Source organism: Bufo bufo, chromosome 1, assembly GCF_905171765.1.
Source record: "Bufo bufo chromosome 1, aBufBuf1.1, whole genome shotgun sequence".
In the NCBI taxonomy this organism is placed as follows: domain Eukaryota; kingdom Metazoa; phylum Chordata; class Amphibia; order Anura; family Bufonidae; genus Bufo; species Bufo bufo.
The window spans coordinates 54,365,942-54,377,589 of NC_053389.1; the positions used below are offsets into that span (position 1 = coordinate 54,365,942).

At 46.8% G+C, this 11,648-nt stretch overlaps 1 protein-coding gene across 1 annotated transcript; it reads left to right on the top strand.

The window, feature by feature from the left end:
- The first annotated feature begins 4,689 nt into the window (after positions 1-4,689).
- On the top strand, positions 4,690-11,088 carry ZNF865 (zinc finger protein 865). The gene is made up of 2 exons (XM_040424149.1): positions 4,690-4,990; positions 7,874-11,088. Coding segments are annotated over exons 1-2 (2,838 nt in total). The 5' UTR covers positions 4,690-4,988; the 3' UTR covers positions 10,710-11,088.
- Positions 11,089-11,648: the final 560 nt, after the last annotated feature.

An 11,648-nucleotide genomic window follows, 5' to 3' on the forward strand; every position in this document is an offset into this window, starting at 1 on the left:
CCATGGCGTGGCTCCCAAACAATGTCACTTGATGACTTTCTTCATGATCGGGACACCTTACAGGTAGGTGTCCAGCTCCTCATCACTACTGGAGCTGCTAAAGTGCATCAGAGGTAATTCCTGCCTCTGCTGGTAGCTGAGAGTAGTGTTAGTGGTGGTGCGCCAGCGCCCTCTACCGGTTACAGTAGGGATTGGCTGTACAGCCAACCTGGAGAATGTGGCTGTAGCTTGTCACAGACCGGGATCCACAGCCGGTGTGGAAAGGGGCAGAATTTCTGGCTGCAAAGGCTCAGGGAGGCCTGGAGCAGTTTGTTGAGGCTGCTTCCAAGGGAGCGTATAAGGTGGCAGGAAACACGGCTGCACCTTGGGGTTGAACGTGAGGACCGAATTATTAATTTGTCCTACCCTCAGGGTTGGTGGCGGTGATAAATCAGGGATCAAAGGAGCAGGGGCTAGTTGAGCCTTTTCCTTGAAGATCAGTCGGCCATCTGGGGTTTCCTGGAGGCACCTGGTCCTAGCCGCAGAGCCTGGATCCTCCTGCCAGGTCTCTGGGGTGATGGCAGGGGAGAGTGGTTTCTGGAGCAGGGTGACTCCAGCCGCAAACAGTCCTTGCATAGACCGCATGGGGGTGTACTCCACCTGGTCCCCAATATACAAGTTGTGCCTTTCTTGGGGCAGATAGTGTCTCTTTACAGACCGGCGGCCTACAAATACTTCTGTGCCAGAGTGATTGTCCTGGAGGAATCCCACACCTCTTTCTACCGAGAACCATAGGACGGTTCCGGTCCTCCTAGTCAGCTTGGGGTCTCCAGATTGGGGGCTGTCAGTGACCTGTTTCACCCACTCTTCTACAGCCGACTTATATTCCCATGCAGTCTGGGCGAATGCTGTGATCTCGTGCGGGACCTCAGGGTTCAGGCTGCTTAACTGGCTGTAGCTGGGCGGTGGAGTGGAATGTGGAATCTCCAGCCGCCTCCAACGCACCAGTAGGCGGTTGTGGCTTGGTGGGCCTGAGGTTGATGAGCGGCGTTGGGGTCTCTGGACGTGGCGGAGGGACGGACACGGACCTGGCCTGGGCCTCAGGGAGCGGGGTTGCTCCTACCTGCTGTCGCGGCCGGTTCCAGTGTCCTCTCCTGGTCCTCTCGGGATTCGAGCGCCATCTGGTTCATGGGCTTCTCCAGCTGGTGCAGTGACGTCAACGGCGTCCTCCGCGGGAGCAGGCACGACATCCACCTCCATCTTCAAAGGGTGCGTCGCCTTCCGCTGGTGCACTGAACGAGGCGGAGGGATCCATGGCCTCCTGGAACTCGATCATCAGGTCCGGAACATCGTTGACAGGAGCTGGAACTTCAGCAGTCATCCTTTCTGGCATCTCCGGTAGGCTAGACAGGGTAGATACTGCGGAGCTCTCGGGCGCGGAGGTATCCACAGTCTCCGGCATGGCGCCAAAGATTGAAGGTCCACGTCTTTGTATGAGTTGGGAGACTCGTATCTCCAGCGGCTGCTCAGGGTAGACGTCCTCTCCGTCGATGGCCATTTCATTCCACCTGGGACGCGGGTAAGCCATTCTTGCTGCGCTCATGCATACACTGATTGCTAGTACTAAAGGAGGGGCGCAGAGGGTGGAGCTTTTATCACCTCGGGCTAGCTCAGTGACAAGTCCATGAAGGGTGTTCTCTATTTTTCCCGCTCCTGAAGGGGCGTATTCGACATCTTCGCGCCTTTCCTTAGGGGGTGTTACAAGATTTTCCCGCTTCTGGGGGGCGTAGACGGCATTTTCGCGCTCCTGAGAGGGCGTTTCTTTGTCTTTTGGCATAAAGATGCAGCGCTATCTTGAAACGAATATGGCGAATCTCCACAATATCGAATTAACTCCTTGCATGCAGCAGCGCAAGTGCAGCGCTTTCCTGGCACAGCAACACAAGTAAGAAAGTTACTTTTTAGCGATCTTGGTACAAGCGATAGCGCTTGCAATACTGTGAAACATGCGGTTTTTAAGTCCGTTTTTTGCACACAATTAGATGCGATTCTGTTGTTAGGGATGGACACAGAATACAATCCGATCCTGTTCGGTGACGCCACTTTAATGCAATGAGCAGGACACTGGGTCAGTGGGGTTGCTATGCAGTGGGTCAGATTTAGGTGTGTATAAGTTCGTGACGCCAGTTGCAGCTTGCGCAGGTACTATAGCAGGGCCCTTTAAGATGGTATGAGCACACGTACTAGGTAAGGAATGCCAGAGGGGGAGATTGTCTCTGTATTGTGTCAACGGTGTCTCCTACCTATAGTACGGCTGGACTCCTGTATCCTGGCTCACATGCAACAAAATTGAGTGTTGTCAATAGGAGTAACTGAGGAATGATGGAATTCCACACAGAAAATAGGGTCCAACTTGTCTTTACTTGATGTTATTATATGCAGCTTTAGATCCATACAATTTACAGCAATAGTCTCGGATCCCAGCAGGTATTGGCAATATGTGGCAGGAATTATATATATATTCTGCATCTGGTACATACGCCTATTAGAGTCTGGCCGGTATCTATCTTCTGCTCTGTCTTTAGTCTGCTTAGTATGGGTCTGACTAGCTGATGAGGGATTTGGTTTCTATTTGTATTTGGATCTGTACTCACAGTTTTGCTCGCAGGGAATGGCTTCCTGGAGATCTGTAGAGCTGGAGGTGGCTGCTTGCTTTGTCCACCAGCACTGAGGTAGGGGACTCAGGCTGGGAAGGTTGATCTTGGGCCTCCGGGAGGCTTGAATACTTGGTTGGGGTCCCTGTTTCTGGGAGCTCCTACTAACACAGCCTACCCCAGCAGGGGGGCTGGTTACTCTGACTAGAACTTTCCTTCTCCTCCTCATAAAGCATGGCATGGGAACATTCCACTCCTCCTCAGATAGCGGGGAGCTAGCCTGGAATGGTCTGTTCCAGCTAGATCTATTAACTAGCTATGTTCTGCCTACATATTGCTGCCACCTGCTGGTGTACATCAAGAATTACAGCAAATATATAAAATACAGACATAGAAATGGCAATGCACAGTTATATTACACTAGTTGACAATACATTAACACTTGACATTATTGTAGCAGGGATACAGAGATTTTAGTGACATACTCTGGGATGTTACACTTAGTCCAAAAGAAGTAGCCAGATGATTCTCTGCATTTTTGTGAACTTGGGCCTTGTGTACTTGTCCCAAATCTTCATTGTAGCACCTTTTGGTATTTTGAGTTTGCTGCCTACAAAATTTGCATATTCCTTTCACAGGGCTGAATCAGGCAGATTATGGGGACAAACGTTCATATAAATGCTTGTTCCCGATAATTGGCCTGTGTAAAAAGTGCCGGTGATCACATAGGTGATCGTGTCGTCCTGCTAGCACCAAAAATCATTGTTCCTGTCTGTTACTGGCTAAACAGCGATCTGCTGCCCAGCAATAATGATTTTCTATGGGGACAAGCGATGGCTATAGTGATCGCTTGTCCCCATACAGTGGACAGCCCTCATCTCCGCTGAAGATCAGGCAGTTATCGAGATTGTTTAGTTCATTACCAACAATCTGCCTATCGATCTGTGTAAAAGGACACAGGTTATACTTACCCCACTCCCTGGCACCCACAATGCTCCTGCTCTCCGCATGGCTGCCGCTGCATCTCCCCGTTGTGCAGATCAAAACATCCGGGGGGGAAGGGGCAGCCAATAGCAGGACGCGACCGAGCCTCCCTAGCATCGGGGGTGATCCGTTGCTTCATTCTGGAGAAAAAAATATACTTTCAATGCAAATGAGCAGGTAAGTGCACCAAGGGCGGGCCAAAGCCACTTTGTGCACCCTTGCTCCTCCTGCTTCCTCTGGCAGCCCTTCCCTCTCCTCCTTTGACAGAGCCAGATTCCTGCATAGTCATCTCACCTGACCCTGTCCATCCAGAAAGAGAAGGACCAAAGACGCACAGAGTGGTCGGGGTCCACCCTCGGTGCAATTAACTGCTCCTTTGCATATGGACTAAACGTACTTTTGTTCTCCAGAATGAAGCCACAGATTACTAAGTGAAAGGTATCATTACATTCAGCTGAGCTAGCCCTACAAGACATTGTGCCTGGTTTACCAGTAAATTTTTTGATGGTCGGCTCCCTTTTTGGTCTGCATGGCCAAAAATTGGTCAGATATGTCTACGTGTAAAGGCAGCTGGTCATACATTACTAAATTAATGTTGATTGAGCAAGACAATTTCACTTGGACTGGCAGACCATCTAATGTGTATCAGGGTTTTCCAACTCTTCCAAAGGCAGATGTCAGGGGAGAGAAGGATTGTGCTGTTGCATGTCAACATGCCCAATCTTTGTTCTTAGGGGATATAAGCCATCACCGGAGGATTCCGGCAGCGGTATTCTCGATTTTCCTCATTCGGGCTCAGCCTCTATGTATATGGGGGGTTGTTCAGGAAAGACAGATGTCAGCCGAAAGCTCCAGCTATCTTAATTGTAGGACCAGCTTTACTGTTTGCTTGAGGAGTCACAGCTCTCTAGCTTGCTTTAGGACACCCACAGTGCCATAGAAACAGGTTGCCAGTAGATTGTTGCCTTGCTTTTTCCTCTCCATCCTCCAGGGTCTCCATTGAGCATGCTCAAATGCTGCCGAGCAGTGCTGACCCGGAAGCAGTAGAAGTCAGTTTCTGGTGCTTCTGGTTCATAGCTGAAGTATCTCTTAAAGAGAGGGAGAGGTCTCCATATAGAGAGGACTCTGCAATCATCTGATCAGAAGAAAGGGACAGAAGGGCTGCAAACAGCACAGCCGAGCAACCAGCTGAGGAGAAGAAGAGGGGGAGATAAGGGGCTGCACCCAGAGTAGAGGACTCGGCAGCCAGCAGAGGGGGTGGGAAGGGCTGCACAGAGGAGATGACTCCCAAGACGGCAGGCAGCTGAGAAGGAGAGGGGGAGGGAAGGGCTGCAGAGGAGAGAAATTCAACCCCCCCTGGAACAGAAGTGAATGTAAGTTATAATGCAGGAACGTTGATAGAATTCTAAAAGATCAGGGGAAAAAGCCCCAGGGCATTTGTTTTGCACCGTCACCCTCCCCCTTAAAAAAAAAAAAATGTATTGAAAGCATAGCTGACAACTTTCAGAACATATGGTGGGGCTAGTTATCCCAGCTCGGCAGTACGCTGTCCGTAGATATTACTTTTATCATGAAAATCAATCAGATGCACCAGCCCTGCCCCTGCAAATGATTAGTCCTATCGTAAACATTCATATCTACAGGACAGTAGACCTTGGAATAATTCTGCCATAGACTTGCCTTAAGTAATGCCTCAATACCATGACTACATATAACCATGACAAAGACCATATAACCATACAGCCACCATAGGCTTGCTGTGAGTACAGTGGAGTGAATACGGTGACCCCCAGGTGACACGTTCCCTGATTATAGTCTACATTATTTTTTATTTTTCACCTGGCCCAGACCAACATAATGGCTTCTCTGGGCACGACTCATCTCTGCAGAGTGCAGAAAATAATATGCCCCTGAAAATAATAGTGCCGAACAGAGAACAGTAAAAAAGAAGAGACCTGAGTCGTCTCAAAAGCTTGCAGTTTTGTCATCATCTTTTCAGTTAGCCATTAAATAGGGTGTCAACAGTAGCGTACATAGAGAAGTAAGGGGCCCCCCACACAGGACATAAGGGCTTCTGCCTAAACCCTTTTCAATGACCCTTGGGCCATTTTTGCACTGCTTCGTTGCTAAAAGCTGTTCCTTTAGAGCAGGCATCCTCAAACTGCGGCCCTCCAGCTGTTGCAAAACTACAACTCCCAGCATGCCCGAACAGCCTACAGGTATCAGCCTACAGCAGGGCATTGTGGGAGTTGTAGTTTTACAACAGCTGGAGGGCCGCAGTTTGAGGATGCCTGCTTTAGAGGGTAGAGTCCTGACCAAATTTTCACCCTCAGTAGAAGAGGGGATGATCCCCATAGCAGTCGGATGGTCTGCCACTATGGTAGTTATGCCCCTGCCACTAAGGAATCTCATTTTTATATTTAGTATCAGAGATCCACTACATGCTCCTTAAATGCCCCACAACGTAATTGTGCTTTCCTTTAATCCTACATAAAAATAGTGCCCCACTGTGTAATGTTGTCCCCTTTGTGCATCCCACTTAGTAACAGTGCACCTGAATAGTGCCCCCACACAGTCATAATGCCCTTGAAAATAATCGATAGTACTCAAGTAGCTCAGTTCCTTGATGAACGGAGCAAGTTAGGCTACCACCCTCTTGCCACTCATGACCCGTTCCTGCAGGTGGCATCATGGCATCACTTTATTGTACTAGGTTGCACTGGTGCCTATTCTGGCTTCTTGTTGGCTACAAGCACTGGCTCCCACCTTTGGCTTAGTATTCAGCTTGAAACACATCTAAGAGACATGATTACAGTTGTAGATGGCGCCTACCTGGGGATTTGGGGCTCCAAGCTAAAAATTTGAAGCTTGTGCCCCAGATGCTCAGTGCTGTTTTCGTGCCTACCTATTTCATACAGATTGTATTGCTAATAAAGGCTACTTATTATATTACAATTACGTTACTATACTGCCTGGACTGAATTTATTATCCACTCATTATAACCTAAATAGATATGGATCCAACTATGTTAATTGCTGAATACATGCAATACATATGCAAATTAGTCACCTGCAGAGGACTTTGTACCTGCTGCTGTGGAACAACAACTCCCAGTATGCAGTATAAGGGCTCATGCACACGACCGTATGTATTTTGAAGTCCTCAAAAAACGCATCCGCAAAAAATACGGATGACCTGAGTGTGCATTCCGTATTTTGTGAAACGGAACAACTGGCCCCTAATAGAACAGTCCTATCCTTGTCTGTAATGCGGACAATAATAGGACATGTTCTATTTTTTTTGTGGAACGGACATGCAGATACATGGAAACGGAATGCACACGGAGTAGCTTCCGTTTTTTTTGTGGATCTATTGAATTGAGTGGTTCCGCATATGGTCCCCAAAAAAATGGAACGGACACGGAAAGAAAATGCGTTACACTGAGTAGTAGGCTGCAAAAAAGTTGTCAGCTTTACCCTCCTAGCAGATACAGCACCAATGCTGCTGTGGGACAACAGCTCCCAGCATGCAGTACAACCCTAGTTAATAGGCTGCAAAAAAGTAGTGAACTGTACTTACCTAGTAGTTACAGCACCACTGCTGCAGTCCACCTGGCCAGGCTCGGTTTAACTAGTGGGGACATCACATCGACACCACGTTACCATTGCAGCCAATCAGAGGTTCAACGAACAGGCCAGTGATTGGCTGCAGCGGGCACCTGTTGTCAACGTGACGCGACTGCTGCAGTCAAGTAAACAGAGTCTGGCCTAGAGAACCAGAGTGGCAGCGCTGGATCCGTTTGGTAAGTACAACTTACTTCTTTATTGCAGCCCATTTTCTAGTGTGGTTTGGTTTTATACTGAAACCAGAAAGCCCTTAAAGGGGTTGTCCGGCAATGTACAACTTAGCGAATTTTGCACCAATGCATCAAAATAAAAAATGAGAACTTTGCAAATAGTCTTGATCCAAAATATCACACCATTGGGTGTCGACGGGACCTATGCACACCTGCCTATTTGATAAATTAGCAAAAAAGTAGTGGACAGATGGAAGAAAGTACTGTAAGGACTGTGACCATTGAGACACGTAGATCTGCTTAGTAGCTGTAGAAACAAAATCGTAGAATATATTAAATCAAAACTATTTTTGAAGTTGCTTCATTTTTTATTTTTAATGCATTGGAGCAATACAATGGTCACACAAAAGACGACATGTGAATCCAGAATATAACCCTTTTTATCTTTTCCATTTTTAGGAAAGTGGGCACTTATGACATGGAAGCTAATGCAGGAGATGAAGGGATTCACTTTCAAAGCTACCCATTCGATTTCCTAGAATTTCTCAATCATCAGCGCTTTGAACCTATGGAATTCTACAACCACCATGATCACGGCAAGCCTGCAGCTGTTGTCCCGTGCACTTCACCTTCATATGAATGTAGCCCTCAAAACCACACCAGTAATATTCAGGCTACTACAGACAATGCTTCGAAACCTAAAGAATTCAAATTACAAGTTCCATCTTCCATCTCTACGCCTAAAAAGTCGGAATCTGTACATATACAATGCAGCAATCATACTTCCGCACCCAGTACTCAGGCTATCTTTGATGGAGCATTGAACACACAACAGTGGGGAATAGTAGGTCTTTCTAGCCACCAGCTTCTTTTCAATAACATAAAGCGTTCCCTTCCAGCGACTCAAGAAGTGCCAGACGAAAAAGACTCTAAAGATGATAAAAACTATTTCCGACGCTTGAAGTATCTACTCGATCGCCGCTTTCCTTGTACGGTATGCCAAAAATCTTTTAAACAGTCCTCACACCTAATGCAGCACATGCTCGTGCATACCGGAGAGAGACCGTATGAGTGTAATGTTTGTGGTCGCTCATACAATCATATATCTAGTCTGATAAGACACAGACGCTGCCATAAAGAGGGCACAGAAGATGAAAGTGCCAGCACAGTGTTACCAACGGACGCTGAAACAGCGGCAGCGACGGCGGTAGTGGCTGCGGCAATGTCAGAGTCGCACATAAATTCAGTTGAAATGCCTGTAGCTCAGGTAGATGCAAACATAACAGTACGGCAAGATGGTCCATTCACATGCAACATGTGTTGGAAAGTATTCAAAAAGCAAAGTCACCTCCATCAGCACCAAATTATTCATACCGGTGAGAAGCCTTTTAGTTGTACTGTATGCGAAAAAAGTTTTAATCGTCGTGAAAGCTTGAAACGTCATGTAAAAACACACTCGGATTCTTTAAAGGTTTATTGTGAAGTATGCGGTAAAGCTTTCCGTGACACCACATATCTGTTGAAACACCAGGCAACTCATACAGGTGGAAAGCCAGAGTATAATTGTGATGTATGTGGGAAGTCATATGCCACAACTCAGAGCCTCTTAAGACATAAGCAGTCACACGAGCAAAATGTTCCTTTGCTACAGCCTACACTTCCACAAAATTCACTCAATGAGACCACCAAAGAACCAAGTGCTTCAGCTTCATTGGAGACAACATCGCTACCTTTTTCTGATGTCATCTCAACTGACCAAGGGGCCATGAGCGTTGTTGAAAGAATCGGGTCAGCGATGGGACATTCTTCTTCTGTCAGGAGGCAATCATCTCTTTCAACCAATACAAGCAAAAACTTCTGCTGTAATATTTGTGGCCGTGGATTTGGTAGAAGAGAAACACTAAAACGCCATGAACGCATTCACACTGGAGAAAAACCACACCAGTGTCCAGTTTGTGGAAAAAGATTTCGAGAATCCTTTCATCTTACCAAACATCATGTCGTTCACACCCGAGAACGTCCTTACAAATGTGAGTTATGCGGAAAGGTTTTTGGCTACCCCCAAAGCCTAACAAGGCACAAACAAATCCATCGGCTTCAGCTGCCGTGTACCGTACAGGCTGGAGTCCTTACTCCTGAACATCTCCCTTTTGGGTGCACAGACTGCGGTCAGAAGTTTCCAGACTCTTTTCACCTCATGAACCACAAAGAACTTCATATGAGTGACAAGCCCTATGTTTGTGACATTTGCAGAAAATGCTTTGGCTTCATTGAAAATTTAATGTGGCATAAACTCGTTCACCAAACAGCTCCAGAATGTCTGATTCCGGTAAACCAGTGTCAAGAGACAACAGAAACCAGTCAAATGAACTGCATGCAGAATGGTTTGATCGGCACAGTGGCGACAACAAATGGAGTTACGGCAACAGATGCTGCCACCTTGACATTTACTTCCGAGGAGCATCCTATGATTCCAAGTGGTGAGAGATTTTCTTGCACTATTTGTGGTCAGAGTTTCAAGCACTTTTTGGGTTTGGTCACCCATAAATATGTACACTTGGTTAGACGCACTATGGCCTGTAATGTTTGTGGGCAGAGCTTTACAGGAGCATATGACCTGCTCCTTCATCGTCGAAGCCACCTTCAGAAGAGACACTTCTCATGCTCGATATGTGGCAAGCGTTTTTGGGAAGCCGTTCTTCTTATGCGACACCAGCGTTGTCACACAGAAGAACGCCCTTACCGCTGCACTATTTGTGGAAGGGGTTTCTTACATTCTTGGTATCTTCGTCAACATAAAGTAGTGCATACTGGTGAGCGGGCTTACAAGTGCGCTTTGTGCAACAAACGTTTTGCCCAGTCATCCAGTTTAGCTGAGCATCAACGATTGCACACTGTGGCTCGTCCACAACGTTGTCCAACCTGTGGCAAGACTTTTCGCTACCGATCCAATCTTATAGAACACCAGAGAGTGCACCTTGGCGAAAAGGTTTATCGGTGTGATCAGTGCGGCAAGAGTTTCTTTTACATTTCATCCATTTTACGGCATCAGAGATCTCACGATGCTAAGGCTGATCTTCGGTGCTCTTGCTGTTTGAAACTCTTCAAAGATCCAAAGTATTTCAACAAACACATACAGACCCATCAAGGGGGGCGTCCCTTTAAATGTGGAGCCTGCGGTGAAGCTTTTAGTAATACGTATGGACTAAAGAAACACCGTCAGGAACATAAAGCAGAAAAGTTTGCTGCTGCTGCAGCTGTAGCTGCACTTGCCGAAGGAGGACAGAACGGTTAAGCATCGTAAACATACTGCCTACTCATGAGGCCGCTCTCACGTTCGTCAGAAGCAGAATAATTATCGCATTCTGTAGTTAGTTGTGGTTCCAGTTTTCACTGTAGTGAAGTCTATGCTATATGTAAATGAAGTATTCAAGGAATCGAGCACCTTCTGATGAAACATTATATGTGAAGTCATTTGAATCCAGTGAATTCTGCTGTTTACAGGGGTTTTTTTTTTAGATGTATTAATATTTTTTCAGTGTTTCCTAGTTTAATTTATGAATATACATATTCAGATTGAACTTTATTTCACGCTGGATTGTAGTGATAAATATAACCAAGGCTCTGTTCACAGTAGTATCATGGCTTCCACTTTACCGACCTCCAGACAAACCCTTATGACTTAGGCCCCTTTCACACGGGCGAGTATTCCGCGCGGATGTGATGCGTGAATCCTGACCCATTCATTTCTATGGGGCTGTGCACACGAGCGGTGATTTTCACGCATCACTTGTGCGTTGCGTGAATTTCGCAGCATGCTCCTCTCTGTGCGTTTTTCACGTAATGCAGGCCCCATAGAAATGAATGGGGTTGCGTGAAAATCGCAAGCATCCGCAAGCAAGTGCGGATGCGGTGCGATTTTCACGCACGGTTGCTAGGAGACGAGATGGGGACCCGATCATTATTATTTTCCCTTATAATATGGTTTTAAGGGGAAATAATAGCATTCTGAATACAGAATGCATAGTAAAATAGGGCTGGAGGGGTTAAAAAAAAATAAAAATAATTAAACTCACCTTAATCCACTTGCTCTCGCCGCCCGGCTTCTCTTCTGTCTTCTTTTTTGCTGTGTGCAGGAAAAGGACCTGTGGTGACGTCACTCTGGTCATCACATGGTCCGTCACATGATCTTTTACTATAGTGATGGACCGGAGTGACGTCACCACAGGTCCTT